At 37.3% G+C, this 18,251-nt stretch overlaps 1 protein-coding gene across 1 annotated transcript in view; it reads right to left on the bottom strand.

The window, feature by feature from the left end:
• ARSB (arylsulfatase B) overlaps positions 1-18,251 on the bottom strand; it is a 74,725-nt gene that overhangs the window by 37,736 nt on the left and 18,738 nt on the right. Inside the window, exon 5 of the mRNA XM_042028868.1 lies at positions 5,129-5,372. Within this exon, the coding sequence (XP_041884802.1) occupies positions 5,129-5,372 (244 nt within the window). The remainder of the gene's footprint in view (positions 1-5,128; positions 5,373-18,251) is intronic.

Below are 18,251 nucleotides of genomic sequence, written 5' to 3'. Positions count from 1 at the left end.
TTTTTCAAAACAGTCCTCTATGTAAGAACTGCTTAATGAAAGCATATGGCCTAACTTCAGTGTTGGTATGAGAATCAGCTAGTTCATGCTGAGAACGTTGCTTTATCTTCCGATTTGGAAAGTACTTAAAACACACAGAAAGATCTATTATCCCTTAGCGAGCACAAAGATCTACATGCAATCTTTCACTTTTGCTGTTGTTAGACAGCCAAAAGGTGTCCTTGGAAAGAAATCCAAGGTTTATCAGGGTAAGTATGTTTGTCTTGCACAAAAACAATCGCAGTGTCACTAAGCAAAATCTGAGCCTTTATGACCTTGTCATATTTCTCTGGGTCTTACTTGTAATGCTTTCCTAAAATAATTATTTCAGATGTGCTGCAAATAAACAGTACTCTCAGCTTTAGACTGCTCTTTCCTCTGTGTTAATTTATAACACAACAATGACAATTTTTTTTAAACAGGTGCTTGATTCCTAAAACAAATGTACCCATTCAGTACAGAACACAAGCTGATCTTATTTCATTTACTTCACCCAATCAATTATGATATTTCCAACATTACAAAAATATAAAAATGAAAGTTTCCCTACAAAACAGATGCGTAAAACCTTAAACTCTCTGCTTAATAAGCTTTGACAAAATAATAGTTATTTGTACTGTATTTTATCCTGAATCTCTCAGTGCCTATCATACTGCTTCATGTGGTCTACCATTCAATTTTTCTGTTAATGCAAAATAAAATACTTTGAGCATGGACATGCTAGATATTCAGTACTGAAAATCAAGATGTATCAAAAAAAAAGTATCAACCAAAGCAAATTTTTATGTAAGAAAAACTATTTCGCCTAGTGTCTCGATTTCAATAGAGTAGTAAGCATCTGGGGAACAGATGTTTCTTAAAAATGCCGGTGCCTTTTGAGATACTTACTTGGAAATATGCAGTAAAATTTAGACTCCTTGACTGGTTGAATTTTAGTATTGTTCTTGCTATTCTCAATTGCTATTTTTGTAAAATATATCTGTGATACTATCACTGTATTTTCAGAAATAATTTGTAATATGTACATAGTTTTAGAGCTATATTGTAGTCTTACCCATGATAATCTAAGACAATAAAAAAAGGGAAATCTACTATGATTTATTATCTATTTATGAACCTTTATAAAATGTTGAAAATGTTGATATCTGAGATTAGAAAGATCTGATAGCTATCCAAAAATAGGTTGACACAGTGATACTACGCTAAGCTATTTTCAAAAATAAGCAAGAGACATCAAAGTAGAAGTTAAATTTCATTCCAAAGGTACTTGGAGGAGAATAAAAATTAGTTAGCATGGGTTTAATTATATGCTGCAACAAAATTTTGCACAGAAAAATAACCCAAGATTGGTATGCATGGAGAAAGACTAGTAAAATCCATGTGTGGAGACAACAGTACGAACACGAGAGCAGGGAAAGGGCTCTTGTAACAGCCCACGTTAATGACAATCCAAACTAGCACGTCAGCAAAACCCCAGCACATGGAGGCCAGTTCCACTGGACAGGGACATCTCTAGACAAAGCAGTGATGGCCCTCAGGGACTCACAGAGGTGGCGCAAGACATAGACACAGCATCAGAAGGATACAAACAGGCACAACCGGAACACAGAACACAACCTGTGCAGTTACCAACTGAAGAAGAACACAAAAGAAGCTTGAAGGACTTCACACATGGCATCCCTGGACCTTTGCACTGCAGCAATAGATGCTGGGCCCATTATGTGTTCACAAACATCCTGGTGTCAGGATGCCAGGTGGATGTCTTGAAATTCTCTGCCCCTGTGTCTGGCTGGGCAAACTTCCCAGACACACACCTCTTGGTAAGACTGTCAGGCAGTGAGTATGTGAGCAAAACCTGCTCTATTTCAGTTTCTATTGTAAATAAAAACCCATTCCTCTTTTATTAGGTCTCTCATTGATAGAGTGTTGAAATAGTAATGGGTCAGCAGATGGATTTGGAAGCAGCAGACAAGCTTTTGAGTTAAAATCCCTGTCAAAGAGCTTTTAAGTATCATACAAATTTTAACCTGAGTTCACACTGTGAGAACATAAACACTGTGTTTCCTCAGTTTCATGCACTGCATGAAAGAAGAATAGAGTATAGCTAACCAAAAAGAATGCAAAAGAAGATATTTTGGTCTACAAGAAATGTGCTTCTGAACATCATCTTTTCCTGCTATTTCCTCCTAACCATTAAATGTCTTCTGTTTTTTCAGGTCAAAATTAAATAGAGGAGGCATGAAAGGAACACTTGGGTATGTGACTCTCAGCATTTCTTTATACTACTTAACATTACAGGTGTCATGGTAATGTTATTCCTAATTTGGACTACCAGTCATTTAAAGTCATGATAGAAAGTTCATTTTGGTCTAGAATTTCAGAATTTATACTTAGGATTTAAAAATTTATGTTAAATTTCTGTGTATTGTATATATAATCATATTTCTATAGTATATTACATTTATACATATTTTCAGTAGTATAGTATTTATTATAAAATATTATATTATTATATTTTATGTTATTACCTAAATATTGTATTAAGAACCCATCTTTTAAATACTGATCATTAGTAGACAGATATCTGAAATAGATTCAATATTTTTGTGACTTCTGAGAAGACCTGCACCATCCCACATATTCTTTTGAATATCTAAATCAAGGTTTCAAATTTATGATATTTTCCCTTTTGATTACACACATAAGAAACAGCAGGCTCAGGATAAAAGTTCTTCCTCCCCCATCCCTCCCCAAAGACAAAATCACAAGAAGCTTATGCCTCAATCTATATTAGACTGTACTGAAAAAAACATAGATGTAACACAGTGATTAATTTCCTTTTTTCGAATGAGTTAGAATATTAGAAAGTCATAATTTCACTCATTATGAGCCACTCGGTCTCAGAAAAACAACATATTTGAACTTTTCATCAGATATCACCAAAAGGGCACCGTGCCTTCATTGTTTACTATCCAATATTCAAGTGACCTTTTGAATTATGGTCATGAAATTTAATACACTCATTTATCCTGATTACAGAGGAAAATCATGTGAAATTTGACATTTTGGCTGCAAGGTCAACCAAGGAACAGCCTAACAATTAGAAAACCTGACTTGTTACCTGTCCAGACAGAGGCCCTCTGTTTAACACACCCGGAAACACTGGTAGTCACCTGTTCCTGGCAGTGCCAGCAAACATTGCATTATTCCCTTTACAAAGAGAGAAATGTAAATGTCAGCAGCGTGCTGGCACTGCTGTACCTCTCCTTCCCAACAACTCTCCTGCTGAAGTAACCTGATCTGAGAAGATCAATCCATTGCAAAAAATACATGGTTGAAACCGAATCTGAAGTAGGCAGGAATTCTAATGGTAGCTGGAAGAAAAGTCTATGGTTTAGGTGTACTCTGAATCTTGCTGATGCTAAGTTTTCCCACAGGAAGACTGACAAGTAAAACATTTTACTTTTTCTGGCTGGATGGGAGTCTCCATTCCTTCCTGGCAGTTAATGATCCTTGGCCTCAAGTATACCTATCGTTATCTCCTTCCACTTGGAAGAGAGCCATACAGTACACCTGGGCACAAGGCCATCAGGCTCCTGTAAACTTCAGCTACTACAGGAAACTACCCCTTAGCTCCTCAGAAACCCAGGCAGCACTAAGAATGAAATCAAGCTTACCAGAGTCAAACAGGTAATGCTACAGGTATAGACAAAACAATTCTGAACTCAGGATACGGATTTTAGTTCTGGGGAGGTGTGGGGGGGTGGGTTTGGTTTTCTCTCTTTGTTGTTTGTTCCAAGGTCTTTACAGTGCTAACCATGGATGGGCACATAGGTTCAATTCTGCCTACTCTAACTCTCAGTTTCTCATCTCAGTCCCTAACCCAGACAAGCACTCCTGCTCATGCTTGTTTAGGAATTGCATTTAACTCTTGCAATTCACAGTCTAGGATACTAAGACACACACAAAAAAGAAAGGGACAAAAGGTGACAACACACATAATGCAGTATAGTCTACCCACTATAAAAACAGAACAAAGACTACCAAAAGAAACAGAACACTAATCCTCCACTGAATGGCATGTAGGAAATAGAATTGTTAGTCCTTTTAGTCTGCTTTAGTAGTATTGAAATGTCAATCCTACATTATTCTTATGTGAATTAAAACTACACTTGAAGACCTACTAAAATAAATATAACTTCTATGAAGATAAGCCCTATCAGTGAACACATTACATGCGGCACAGAAAAGGAAGTAACAAAGGAATTTAAACCATTGCAATTTTTGCAAAACCAAAGGTTGGTCACAGAACTTTCAAATTCAGGAGAAACTAAGGTTTTAAGGACTTTTTAATCCATCTTAGTGGAATAAAAGAATACCGAAATAACCTAGCTGGAGCTATGCTGCGTCTTTTTTCCAGTCATCTAAGCATGTCTGCACTGTGCTTTTGAATATTCCAGTTTGCTTGAATCACTCACAACAACACAATTTTCAAGAAGCAGGTCAGGTCTACTTTTGTAGCTCATCTCACAGGCTTGAGACACTGGACAGCATGACATGGGTCTGTGCAAATGGTTACACATTGAGCCAGCCTGACAAGTCCTGTACTGAGCTAACAAACCATCAAAGTGGAATCCATGTTCAGTGAGTTTAATGTCTGCATAGATTTCCCACGTGTCCAATTCCAGACCCATATGGCAGACATACCCGACTGAGCTTTGTAGCAAGCAGGGTTTGGTCGATAAAATTTACCAACTCATACCTCATGCTATGCAAAATCAGTTAACATACTTCAGGATCACAGAGTGTTCTTGAAAAATTATACCATGCTTGCTTGCTGTTGTGTTCATACTGAAAACTTTGAAATACCAACTTAAAGCTGTATGGAGGCTTTGCATCTGTGACCAGGATTAATTTGCAACCTGGATAATTCTCTCATGGATAGCACGGTTAACTGCATTTATACCTTCCCTTTATTTTGGGAAAGGAACAGGTGATATTTCCCTCCCCATTCCAGTTCTGTTTCCTGGGCTGATTAAATTCTTCTCATACCAGAATGATGACTTGATGATTTGACATGCAAGTTTACCTGATAGCTTTCCAAACATCAAAGCCATCCAAAGGCTTAGTGCCATTGGTATGTCCTCCAGCAAGGTGCACCAGGGTTGGCAGCCAGTCAGAGATATGGATGAGTTCATGACTTTCCACACCTTTTTGTTTCAGCAAAGGACTTGCAACAAAGCCTACACCTCTCACTCCTCCTTCCCAGAGAGTCCATTTTCTCCCTCTCAGTGGCCAGTTATTTCCACCTGCTAAAGTTTGTCCTCCATTATCTGAAAAACAAATAAACAAAAGGAATTCTTGGTAAGAAAGAAACAGAACAATCCTCCCCACAACACCTATTCATCCATTTGAAAAAATATTTTCACAATACAGGTGTGCCATGCAAGTACTCGCATACACTCACATAGTGCTGTTAAGTGTTTATACGAGGTCTAACATTCTGGGCCAAGTAACAAACATTTGTTACATTTTAATACCTACAAATTTTATCAGTGAAAAGTTACTGCTAGGCAGAAACAATACCATACTAGAAGACAACAATTGAGAAAGACTGTGCTAAGAACGTCTTCTGACTGTGATTCAAAGTACCATTAGGTATCCAAAGCTTCCAGAACCAAAGTCTTCAAAAATTTAGTTTCAACTAATTTAAAGACCACAAGAAGATTTGCTATCAATGCCATTATTAGTACTCAGAATACACTGGTTTCCAAGGCAGTACAGTATCCTTAAAATGGAAACCTGTTACTCCAGTCTCAGGACAATACTTGCACACCTAGTTTAAAAGCAGGTTTTTTTCCAAATTTTTAGGCAGCAACATTGATATATAAGGTTAGACAAAACTGCGTTTCTCAGGCAGAAGGAGATAGCCCTAATAAAATGAATTGAAACTAGTTAACATAACTGAAGTGATTCAGAAATTGAATTTATTGTTTGGTGAGAATAGTGTATAAGATGGCTACAGAAAAAATTGAATCCTGACTACAGAAATATCTATGTGAATTACAGATAGCTCATGGAATTCTTTTCTTTTTAACTCTCTGACCAAGCTTCCATGCTTAGAATAAAACCCAGATCCTTGAAGTTAACAGTCATGATCCTTTGAAGTTACTTTCAGTACTGTTACACAATTGTTCTTGTTCAAACCTACTGAAATGTTCTCAGAAGAGTCATTGCTGGCAATTCTGTTAAGCATAATTATCCTCTATTTTAATGAGGTTAAAATTATTTCAAATAGTAATTGCTGAACTGACATTCAGTGTAATTTGACATGTTCATACTGTATTTTCTGATTAAAAAACATGAATTTGAGGGTAGAAACAAGAAGTCCAACACCTTACAGAAGAACTTTACTGTAACCAGAACAAAATTATCTTCTTTCTGGTTGGCAAGAGTTCAAGAAGCATTTGGACAATACCCTTGGGCACATGGTGTGATCCTTGGGGATGGTCCTGTGCAGGGCCAGAGGCTGGAGTCAATGGTCCTTGTGGGTCCCTTCCAAATCCCTTGCAATTCAGCTTATTCTGTGTGTGACTCTGTGTTTAATTAGGGATCAATGTAACCCCCACATCCTTCTGCTTCACACAGAAGACCACTTTTGTTCTACAAAGGAATAAACCAGGGATATTCGTGAAGACTTTGAAACGTCAAGCCTAAGCTAAATGAAGCACTTGGCAAAAACAGAATTATCTGAAAAGAGTTAAATGTCCTGTGGCCCAACTAGCTTCCAGTTGGGATGCCCAGGTGTCCTGCATTTTTGTTTTAAAAGGAAATGAATCAAGAGCTCTATCATCATTTCTCACACAACAGTGTTGAGCTCTGAGATCTGAGAACTTAAAACAGTTGCTGGTTACAACAAAAAAAAAAAAAAAAATCAGTTTCAACAATTCCTTCTACTCATAATGTAAACAGGAATTCCTGTCAGAGATACTCAAGGGACAGAGCTTTCAGTAGCTTTTAACCTTTGGTGTCTTTAGAATAAAAGGCATCTTATCTACACTGTATTACAGCACAGTTTGGACATGCAGAGAAATCAGAACTTAAATATGTTACATACCTCCTTTGTACCACAGACTACTCACTATCCATATCAGTTTAATAGCAGCACATGAGGGTTTTTTTAATTCCTGATTATCAGCAACAAAGCAACAAGGAAATTATAGAAGTAGGTGGTATTTCTGAAGAATAGAGAGAGGGAAGTGTGCACTTCTCAAGTTACAGTCAAATCCTTATGATACTTTTTCCTTGCTTTCTGTAAAGACATTCACATTCTGCCAGTTTTATTACACATTAAATTCCCTGATACAAGGAGTCTATCTAACACACATCCTGAAAGAACTTGTGTCTTGAATCAGCATTCAGACATAGCACCCCAAGTTTAAAAGAAAGGGGAAAAAAAATCTTGTTTTGATAGCTGATCTGATATGCAAATGAAAAAAAAACTGGCATATGAAACAAGGCTCATCCCCCTCATTTGACTTCTCATTCTCACATTACTAGAACACCACTTTTTCCTTCCTCAGGAATTCATGTTCAAGTGGTCCTTCCTGCATAATTTCTTTACTGAATTACCACGAAAGTGTTGAAGGAGGGAAAAGGATGGTTTCTGTTTTGATTATTGAAGTTTGTTTCCTTTCTAGGTAGGCAGAACATAACTGATGTGTCACCAGCAGTTCGTATGTACACAACACCTTCCACATGGTCTGAAATGTTATTGGGGACTTCAAATACCAACAATTTGTTAAAGAGGAGTTGGTTAACTAACAATGAAAGACCATAATGGAATCTCTATCAATAAAATATTTAGCTAACCACTAAATAATAAAGGGAGAGAGGGAATAAACAAGAAGCCACTGATTTCATGGAGTACAGACCTGGCAGAAAGTCCACTCAGGACTGTAACTGCTATTCTGGTTGGTTTTACCTTCAGGACTATGTCTGGACAGCAAGAAAGAAGATGGGCACCAGCTGTGTATGTGCGTGTTCAGCTACATTTCCTCTAAGTCAAGAGCTGTGGATGTATACATTGATGCTAAAAGCCTGCATGGGTTCAGAAAGCCACCGAGGAAGTTAAAGACAAAAAAGTAATTTATAGCTCCCACGTGAAAACACATCACCTCAGTCTCAGGAGTTTTTTCAGCCACAAACTGCTGAAGATTTGCAAGTTTTCACAAAAGTTTCCTAGACACATGCCACCAAGAATTGCCGTAGTGAGGGGGTGCCTGGCTAGACAGATCCTTCATCTGTGGAAGTACAACCATTCTCATGTTCTCCCAAGTAAGTTATTCCTCACTAACTCCTTATGCTATTTTACCCAAGTATGTCAAACATGGAACAAATTCCAAAGTCCATGTGGAAACTCCCAGTAGTTAAAACACACAATTAAAATCCACTTAGGTATGAGACAAATGGAGTCATTGTTCCTTCATATTCTACACTGGCTTCATATCCAATTCTAAACCCATTTCAAAACAATATTTTCTGAACTATTTATCATGTATTTTTGTAACTGTTTCTCTGCATGATTTATCCTAATACCTAATGTCAGAAGACAGTCTCCAGAACAAAGCTTTTGGAACCAAGCTACCTACACCTTGTGGCCCTGGTTTGTAAGACTGCTCAATATTAAAGTTTCAGCCTTGCTACTTCAGCTTAAAACAGAAGCCTCCCCCAGGCATGCTACTTCATTCTCTCTTTGCTGGAGACAAAAATCAAATACGATTTTCATTAAAAATACTGAAATAGTGTGGAAGATGTAGTGAGCATATGCTCCTCATCTGTAAGAATAATTTTTGCAATTATATCCATATAATTTAGACTACAGCAGTACCCACAACATACTAGGTGTATTAAAAAATCATAAAATTAACCAGCTCTTGTCCCCAAAGAAAGGATGAAAGGGGAGAGAATAAGGCTGTATCTAGAAATTATGCCCATTGGCATAAGCATTACCTAGCTAACTTATGCAGCTTTGTTTGCTTTCTTGAATGGAAGCATCACACATTTTTAAAGGGCTTTGTTGCTTGCTTGGCTTGGCTTGCTTTCAGAGATGTTTAGCTACCCTTATTTTCTCACAGCATTAATCACTCTTATTATGTCTTATTTTAAGAAGGGGTGTACCTAGATGCTTTATTTCCATTCTCATGGAATTTTCTTCTACAAGGTGAAATTTGTGGCAACAAAGGAAAATGCGGGAAAGAGATAGTCTCACTAATAGAAGAATGGGCTGAAACAGAATTTGTAGCAGGTGCTACCAGCAAAAATGAAAAAATGCACAGCACATATATGCTGGGTAAATGACAAAACAAGAGAATAAAGGAGAACAACAGAAGCATCCTGGCTGCTTTAAAAGGTAGTTTCCATCAAAGCTGACATCAGTCTTGATGGAACAAGCTGAAAAAAAAAAGAACATTGCAAAGTACCTCCATCTCAAAACAATTTGGGTGAAAATAGGATATATTTTTTGACACAGAAAGTCAGAGAATATAACCTGTTCTTAAAACGTGGGTGATTGTCTTTAGAACTACTGTGGTTCTCTTATTAAAAATAATTAAGACGAAGAATTATTTTAAAACATTTATTTAATAAAAACCTTTAAACATAAGAAAAATAGATGCAAAGTAAAGCTTGTGTGTCTTGTGTATACAATACAACTTTAAAAATGAAGGCAAATGTTCTTCCCACAAACATCTGCTTTTTTAACTAATATTTATTGTCATACACATGTGAAAGAGCTTAATTTGCTAAAGCCGTAATTTCTAAACTGTAAGAGATGTTTTGCAGGAGTTTTTAAAGGAATCAATAAACAAAACTAAACAGAGAGGCCCTTCTGTTTCTCCCAAATACTACTCTGAAGAGTTGCCAGCTGCCAAACATTTTGAATAGCGCAGTGTATATATAGAGTGATGTAGGATGCATGCAACTAGTAAGCAGTTTAATGACTAAGAATTCTTTAAAGAAGAGATGGACAATAAAAAACAGCAATAAAACAATTCTGAGTGCAATAATTAATGAAGCATGGATTTACATCTTTGCATAGACTCACTTTCTTACAGAATTACCCTGGAACTGAAGCAACAGTCTGCTTTGTACTATGAAGAAAATCTACATTGGAAATAGATGCTCACAACTCTGGGGAAAGCTTCATTTGGGATTTATACCTCACTAGACAGTAGAAAACTATAAAAAGGCAAAGGTGTTGATTTAAGAACAAACTCTGACAAATGTCCTTCCCAGGATCATAAATATCTCTTGCCTGCATGTATTCATTGCCAAGACAAATCCACAGTAGTTACCAAACTCGGGGGCAATACTAATAGCATTAATAGATTTGTTAAAACTTCAAGCATCAGAGCCCACTTCTCTGAGAAATTCAGTTTAGACTGATCATTGGGCTTAAAAATTATTTTTAGGAAAAGAAATTAAATGGAAACAAGTACTGTAATACTGTGTAAGGCCAGCTCTGTAAGAAAGCAAGCTTAATCTCCCCCAGTTGTTCGCATTAAAAAAAAAAAAAAAGTTCTTGTCTATGCAGTGGAACGAAAAACTTATTAAAAAAGCTATAAAGAGACCCTTACGTTTTATTTTTTGGGTAGTGGGCAAAACACTATAATAGAAGTTTCCAAAGGCCACCTAAGTACAGCATGGACAACACCCTAGCTTCTCCACCATGTGGACATGTGGACCAATCAACTTTCTCCTGACTTCTACTGCCTGCTCACACTATCTTAGCAGGTTTTGATCACAATCCTGCCTCACATCAATGGTTTAGAAGTACTATTTTCTGGCAAATAGGCCAGAAATTAGTCTTCATCTAAAGATTTTCCTTGCTGGTTCTTTTTGTCAAGTCTTAGATAGGGCTTAAGTGTGTAGATTAAAAATGGTAAATAGTACATTAAAACTTTTTGGTTCTTTTTTTTTCCAAAAGAAACAATGTGCCTTCTTGTACAGCTACCTATTTTGTTCCAACAGACCAGGCCTTGTTTCAACTACACTACAGAAAAGTGAATTTTATTTTTCTTCCTACCAGAGCATACTTCTTTTGTTTCCCTTGTGACCACTCAGGTTGCTGCATTCTTCTTTCAACCACAACTGAGCTACACCCCACAGTCCCATTGACGTACCTGGCAAATTGTTCTAGACAAGCTCTTCCGAGAGAGCTTCCTGGAATTTCTCCAAAGATTCATTCAGGACTGTATTTGGTGCTGTTATTAAGCAGTTTTCACTCCAGTGGTTCCCTTTAGTTTGCATTTTCTAAGTAATAAAGAGCTACCTGTAAGTCTCCTTAGCAAGGGGAAAAAAAAAATAACTCTTGCTGACTACTTGTTTTAGATAGTAGGAATACCTCACAAACATATGCATCATTTGCATAAACTGCCTTAACTTCTATTTAGTCTACACCTTTCATTCTGCTGAGATGATGTAAGTATGTTTAAGTTTGTGATACATATTACACAACCTTGATTACAGTATCAGAACTGTAAATCTAAGTATATGTCCTAATAATCTCAATCCTCAAGGTAAATTTTACACTGGTTTTGGCATTTATAGAACAAAGAGTGATATGGAAAATCTTTATGACAATAACTTTAGAAAATACAATAGCAATTAATTAATTCCTACAAGAAAAGGAACAGTCTTAAGAGAAAAAGATCCTTTCAGCACAGCAATCCAATAGGGTAAGTATTTCTGAACTGTTTTTCTCTGTATACCTCAGAGCACAATAAATTTTGCATGAACAAATTTTAGCAGTAAGTAACAGAGGACCAAAAGTGCTTGATATCACACACACACTCACATACAAAATTAAACATGTCAAATGTATTATGTTAATGAGGTTTACAAACTTAAATACTTCTTGGATACCTACATTTGTTTTTTAAAATAGCTATCCAAAATTTAATACATCTGTATGCATCTAACTCATATATCCACAGAGAAAGAAATAACCAACCAACATTTACAATTTGACTGATTAGGAATCAGTCAACAAAAGAAAAAAAAAAAAAAAAGAGAGAAATCAAGTGCAATGAAGTGCTGTGTGCCAAGAAAATCTTTGAAATCTTTGACTATGAAAACAGTTTTCTATCCTATTCAGAACACAGCCCAAATAAATAATTAGAAATAATAAATGTGCAAGGGCAAAGAAACAAGAAAACTTTAAGTATCTAGGATTATATAAATACAATTAGATATTATAAATCAGTTCAGTATTTGTTATGCACTCATGATAACTTTAACCAACCATTAGAGTCTCTAAAGATCTAGTAAAACATTTCTGGCTCCTGGCTACCAACACCCAGGTCTCCTTTTGCCTGAAAACAGTTACAAAACACTTGCCAAATAGTCCTTACGTACCTCCAGTACAACATCAGCATGCCCCAGCTCTTTTTACTGTTTTCCACCTGTTATTTAGCTCCTAGTCTTTTTTGAATTGATGAATCTATCAGAAGCTGCAAGAGAAAACTCCCATGCTCTTTGATTTCTCAAGGGCCCCTGCAGTAAGCTGATCTAGCACACATCTGTCTGATATGTAAACCATGCCAAACTCTGCTTGAAAGCCTTGTCTAAAGCCACACTATTTTTAAAGTGAGTACAGACCAGAAGAAAAAAACAACTTCAATTTATTTTCTAATGCAGGGTATTTCAATATATTATCAAATTAAAGCATCTTCAAAATAAGGAGAAAAAACCTTTTAAGCTTCTGCTACTCCTGAAATTAAAGGCTGCTAACACCCTAAAGCCATGAACTGTATGTCACTTAGCATGAAATATATGCATAAAAAGTTTGAAGGGAAAATGGGGTCAATTATAACCCCCATTCCAGTTTCTTGCTTCTGATTAATACATTAATGACTTTGTGAAGAGTGAAACTAAGGTGGTTTCTCTTTGCTAAATGGAACAGAATCCCTCCTATACATTCCCTCATTGCATTTAAAATAAATAACTCAGAAGGATGTTTAGTTTCCAAGTGCATCCCCCCTCTCTCCCTACCAAACAGAAGAGATATGTCCATATGGTAGACAGACAATAATAACAGGAGGACAGGATAGGGCTGACATATGACCAAAAGTATGCTGCAAAGCACTGAATTTTATGCATTAAATTTTCTTAGTGCAGAGACTGTCCAATAGCTGGCAGCACCTAGGTGCTTTTATTCAGTAAAAGCATTCGGAAGTTTATTTTGAATACATTTGGGTTTCTTCCTCTGCTTCTGGAAACAGCATGACTCTTAGAACAAACATAGTGCTATTATCCAAATAATATTATGGATATTAGGAGGCACATTTATATCAGCTTTTGGAAGGAAAAAAGCAGGAAGAGGGCTGCTGTTAACTGTGCTTACAGATACTCCTTTTAAGCAGCGACCAGACAAAACCAATGCATCCACACCTTCAGATATATGGAAAATATCTGACCTCAGACCTGCTACGTCTGTATTTTAGGCTTCAAGCTGTAAGGTAAGAAAAGAGGATGCTATCCCAACCGTGAAGAGAGCAGCTGGTGGAAAACTAGTTTTACATTTATTGCTGATCAGAGTCATATACAAGAAAAGAGGTCACTGACTTCACATGAAGCAGAGGCACTGAGGTGCACATGGCCTGCAAGGAGGCTGACAACCTCAGGGAATCATTATTTCACTTTTCTCCAGTGTCATTTGAGGGGAAGGAAAAAATGACTACTTTGACCTAACACCCATTTTGTTTTCTTCTGAAAGCAAAAAAAGAAAAAGAAAAAAGAAAAAACAATCCAAAAACCCACTTCCAGGGATATGAAGTTGCCAAAACTTAGAATTAAAATGCAAACAGCAGAGACAAATGATCTAATATACAGGCATTAGAGCCTCAGGGTTTTCTTCCCAGAACCCATATTTTCCATCCTAATATCCTGTATCCCCTCTTTTTTGGAGTTTATTTGAGAGGAAGCTGCTCTGATTGCCTTCTGTCACTCCTCTGGCAGACAATAAACAGAGCAATCTGGGGTTAATTTAAGCAGTTTAGCACATCAGGATACAGCTGGGAAAGGTTTTGGGAGAAAGGCTGGGGAGGAAGAAGAGGGCTGCACACAGTCCAACCAAGCCTGCACACAGGAAGGTGGTGCAGATGGGCACCTTCCAACACTACCACCTGCAGACAGGGAAAACTGCCCCATGACAAAACTCTCCAAGCAGCCCAGGAACAGCGGAAACCTCACTGCAAGGAATTTAGAAGTCCACTCTTAAAAGCAGGAGTGGCAGGGCCACTACTTCATGTAAGGAATATTACAGCCGATCCTTGGCATCGAGTGGTAACCCAACCCCTCCTGTGTGTCTGCCACTTTTATATTTCACCCTCTATAAGCCAGATGTCTTTTCTTTCTTCTTAAGTTTAGACACATGTAATGGTTTTACACAGTGCAAACAATGACTTGATTCCGGCCATTGGACAGATTTACATCTGTTTTTTACATCACTTTTATTTGAGTTCTTAATCACTTGGGGCCCTAGCTATACCCAGAATATATTGACTGAGTTCACTACCAGAAAGAAACACATACCTGCTGGCATAAAAATACAAAAACGAAACAAAAGTCTTCAGTTATTACTTAACGCAGGGGACATTTTAAAAAAGTGCAGCATGCACCTTAGGAAGAAATATGTGGCCATAAGCTAATTCTCACACCAAGCACATAAACCACAAAAACTTAAAATCTTTACTCCAAAGAGTAAAGAAAATAATATTCTTTAGAACACTGGTCTCACAGGGGGGATGAAAAAGGCTAATTGTTTTGTGATCAGTTGTAACTGTTTTGTTTGCTGTAGGGTGTTTCATTCCCCTAGAGGTTAAGATGAAAGGAAACAGGTAAGTTAATTAACAAGGTGGAAATGCAACAGTCTTGCGTAGGTACATCCAGCATTGTCTAAGGCATTCCCAACAGCCACCCCAGCTTTTGCTGAATGCAACAAAGACTACAGGGGAGGAAAGGGGTTATTTTTAAAGTTAATATGGTGACAGAGAAACACACATAATGGAAAGTAATGGAAGTTTAAATAAATAATATCTGTTCTCTTTAATAATCTAAGTAGTGTTTTTAACCAGTTTGCATAAATCTGTTTTTTAGCAGCAGATTATGTTTTCCAGGCAGGGAAATGACAGATAACCTATTTGCTGAATGAGTGTTTCAGAATAATTTTTTGCTTGTTATTTATTTCTTTAACACCTTTGCTTGGTTACAAGTAACAATGGCTGAATAACATACTGCTGAACCTAAGAAAAGGATGTTAAGCTGGACAAAACTGAACCTCTGCTCTCATAAAAACAGAAAGAAACCTAGTGTTTAGTGTTGCGCCTAATACTCTCCCCTCCTTCATTTTGGCACACCAATTCAAGTGAGTGACAAGAAGGAACACTTAAATACAGAACTTTTAACTCATTAATGATTATTTTATTCCAACTTTGTGATTTTTTTACCCCCAGCTACATGCCAAAACATGCCCTCTTTAAGTAATCCCATGTTTAAACCTCTGCAATCTGCCTGCACCATGCTAGTTCAGTAAGGTCACCAGCAATTTCCTCTTGGCAAGTTCCCGCCTTTCTCCAATATCATCGTCCTTGAACTTTTGGCCACTTTTGATCATATTTCCTGAATCCTGAAATTGTGAAATCTCTCCTCTTGGCAACATCTAGCCGTACAGACCACATTCAATTATACACTATAACTCTGAGAGATTTTAAAGTGGAGTTGCTTATATGTGCAACAGAAACAACTGTAGACTTCAAAGGAACAGTCAAATTGCATATTTTGCTCTTTGTGGGCATTATAGTTTTAATGGGTTTGTGCCTAAAGATGATTCCCTAGAACATTTACCCTGGAAACTTTATCCTTTATACGTTAATTTTTTTATTTCCTTTTCCATTCCTGAAAGCGGGAAAGAAGCAGAAAACCCCGTAATGCACTAACAGAGTCCTCTGCTCAAAGACAGTATTTCATTACAAACAGAACTTTAGCCCTGGATGGTCAAATGATTCACAGTACACCCATACTTCAGAAACAGGCTAATCCTACCATTCTCAGAAGACATCTTGCCTTCTTCCCTCTGCAAATTTCTTATCTAATTTAGTGATATTAAAGCCATAAAGCACATCTACTTTGTGATTCAACCTGTGCTTCCCAAATGAATTTCTCCACTATTGCTTGATATCCCTGATGCCACCAACAATCAGAATTTATCATCTCATTTATATCATTGACCAAACCACCCACATGATCCTTCCTCAGCCTGCTTAGTCCAACCCTGCATTAAGAAGTATTCAGTCAAAGGGGTAGGTCACTGCAAACGTGGGGTGACTAGAGTTGATGGTGGAATCTTAAGTGGTGAGCTCCCCTAATCTCCACATTTACAGCTGCAGGTTTATCTTCCTCGCAAAGGACTTCTGCCCTCATGAAAAACCACTACTTGACTCATATATGTGAGTCCAGAAGTCACATTTTCCCTCTACTCCCACTTTAGCAGGGGAGTTTTACTAAATCCTACTTCAGATTTCTCTCAGGATTATGGAATACGTGACCCATTAAACTAGGCAAGGTCTTTAGGTCCATGTTTTCCCAAAGCTTATCTTCTCATTTGCCTTAGGCTACAGGAAGGCTCTGACCAAACTAATCCAAAGAATAGAGGTAATTAAAACCTCTCAGATCACACAAGAGGTCAACAATCCCTAAAAGAGGCTGTTATGATTATGTTTACTCTTCACACAGTTTTGTCAAAATTATCTAGATTAATAAATCGAAACCACTGTAACTGTTTAAAATGTTTAAGCTACCCAAGGTCACTTGGAGGGAACCACAGGAAGCCACATGCAGGTCCTGAGCAGCTGAGAGACCTCAGGGGCAATCACCTGTGAAAGGAGGCACCTGTGGGCAGAAAAAAACCCCTAACCTTAGCCCCACACATCAGCATCACTGTCTACACAGCTATTCTTCCTCCTGAGGCATGCATTTTTCCTTTTAGGTGGGTGGGGTTTTTTTGGTTGGGTTTTTTTTTTTTGGTTGGTTTTTTTGTTGTTGTTGTTGGGTTTGGGTTTTTTTTTTGCCATTGTATTCTTCCTGGTACCTTCGACTTTCTAATGAACTGTAACGGATGGTCAGCAGTAGTTTCTCTCTCCTAGTCAATGCAAACCATTTGAGGCCAGTAAAATGTAATTATTAAATTGTTTTAAACAAAATCTTTGCTTTTTCAATCCTTTGAAATCACTGGAACACACCTTGATGGCAGCAGAATGTGTGATACATTCAAGTAGGCAGGTATCAATTCATATCCTCTGCAGTCAGAACTGCAACTATGTACAATTTTACAGAGAAAAGTAATGGAGTGCACCTTTTGTTTTTAACCCCCATGAGTAACAGAAGAATACTGTTGAAAAAATTTGGACTTAACAGAAAAAAAACATGCAGAGGATGTCTTTCTTTATATCCACTTGTTACAAATGCTTATTTGATTGTAAAACCTGTTACAATACTTCAGTGCAAATAGAAAGAAGTAGACGTAAAGCAGACTTAAAGAGATATAACTATTAAAACTCTCATTAAATTCTGCATACCAGATGTCAGCATATGCTATTTCATTGTTGATTTGATAAAGTACACTCTTGCAAGACACCAGAAGCAGTACAATGCTTCAATACATCCAGCTCTCTGCACTGATCAGTAATAATCTTTCACATAGCCTAAACATGGGGACCATCTACAATACAAGAAGTCAGTATTGAAAAACCTACTCTACATTTGCTGCATTATTTGGTTTTACGTGTTGTAGGTTAAAGCCATTTACTCTAAAATATAAGTGAAATTACTGCTGCAGACTTCTGGTTCTCCCAACCAGTTCAAGCAACTCTGGAATCTTAATACAGAATTCAGGGTCAGCTCACTTCAGCATACACAAAGCTCTGGCTGCATTTTAACTTGAGAAAACACAATTGGAGGTCAAAGGTAAGAGCAAGCATAGGCAGCATTCCACACGGCAGCAGTGCTCAAAGTTCAGATAAAAACAGGGCTGTTTCTTCCTGCTTAAAGAGAAATGTAAAGATAGATGCTGTATTTTCAGAGACAGATATTCCAGTCATAGGAGGCATGTGGAGGTGTCTAGAGAAACACAGAGATTTCAAAAGGGCATAAAG

Source organism: Corvus kubaryi, unplaced genomic scaffold (genome assembly GCF_017639235.1).
Source record: "Corvus kubaryi isolate FWS band 111438036 unplaced genomic scaffold, C.kubaryi_AGA036_p1.0 37308, whole genome shotgun sequence".
Lineage (NCBI taxonomy): Eukaryota > Metazoa > Chordata > Aves > Passeriformes > Corvidae > Corvus > Corvus kubaryi.
This window is presented reverse-complemented; position numbering and strand designations above follow the sequence as displayed.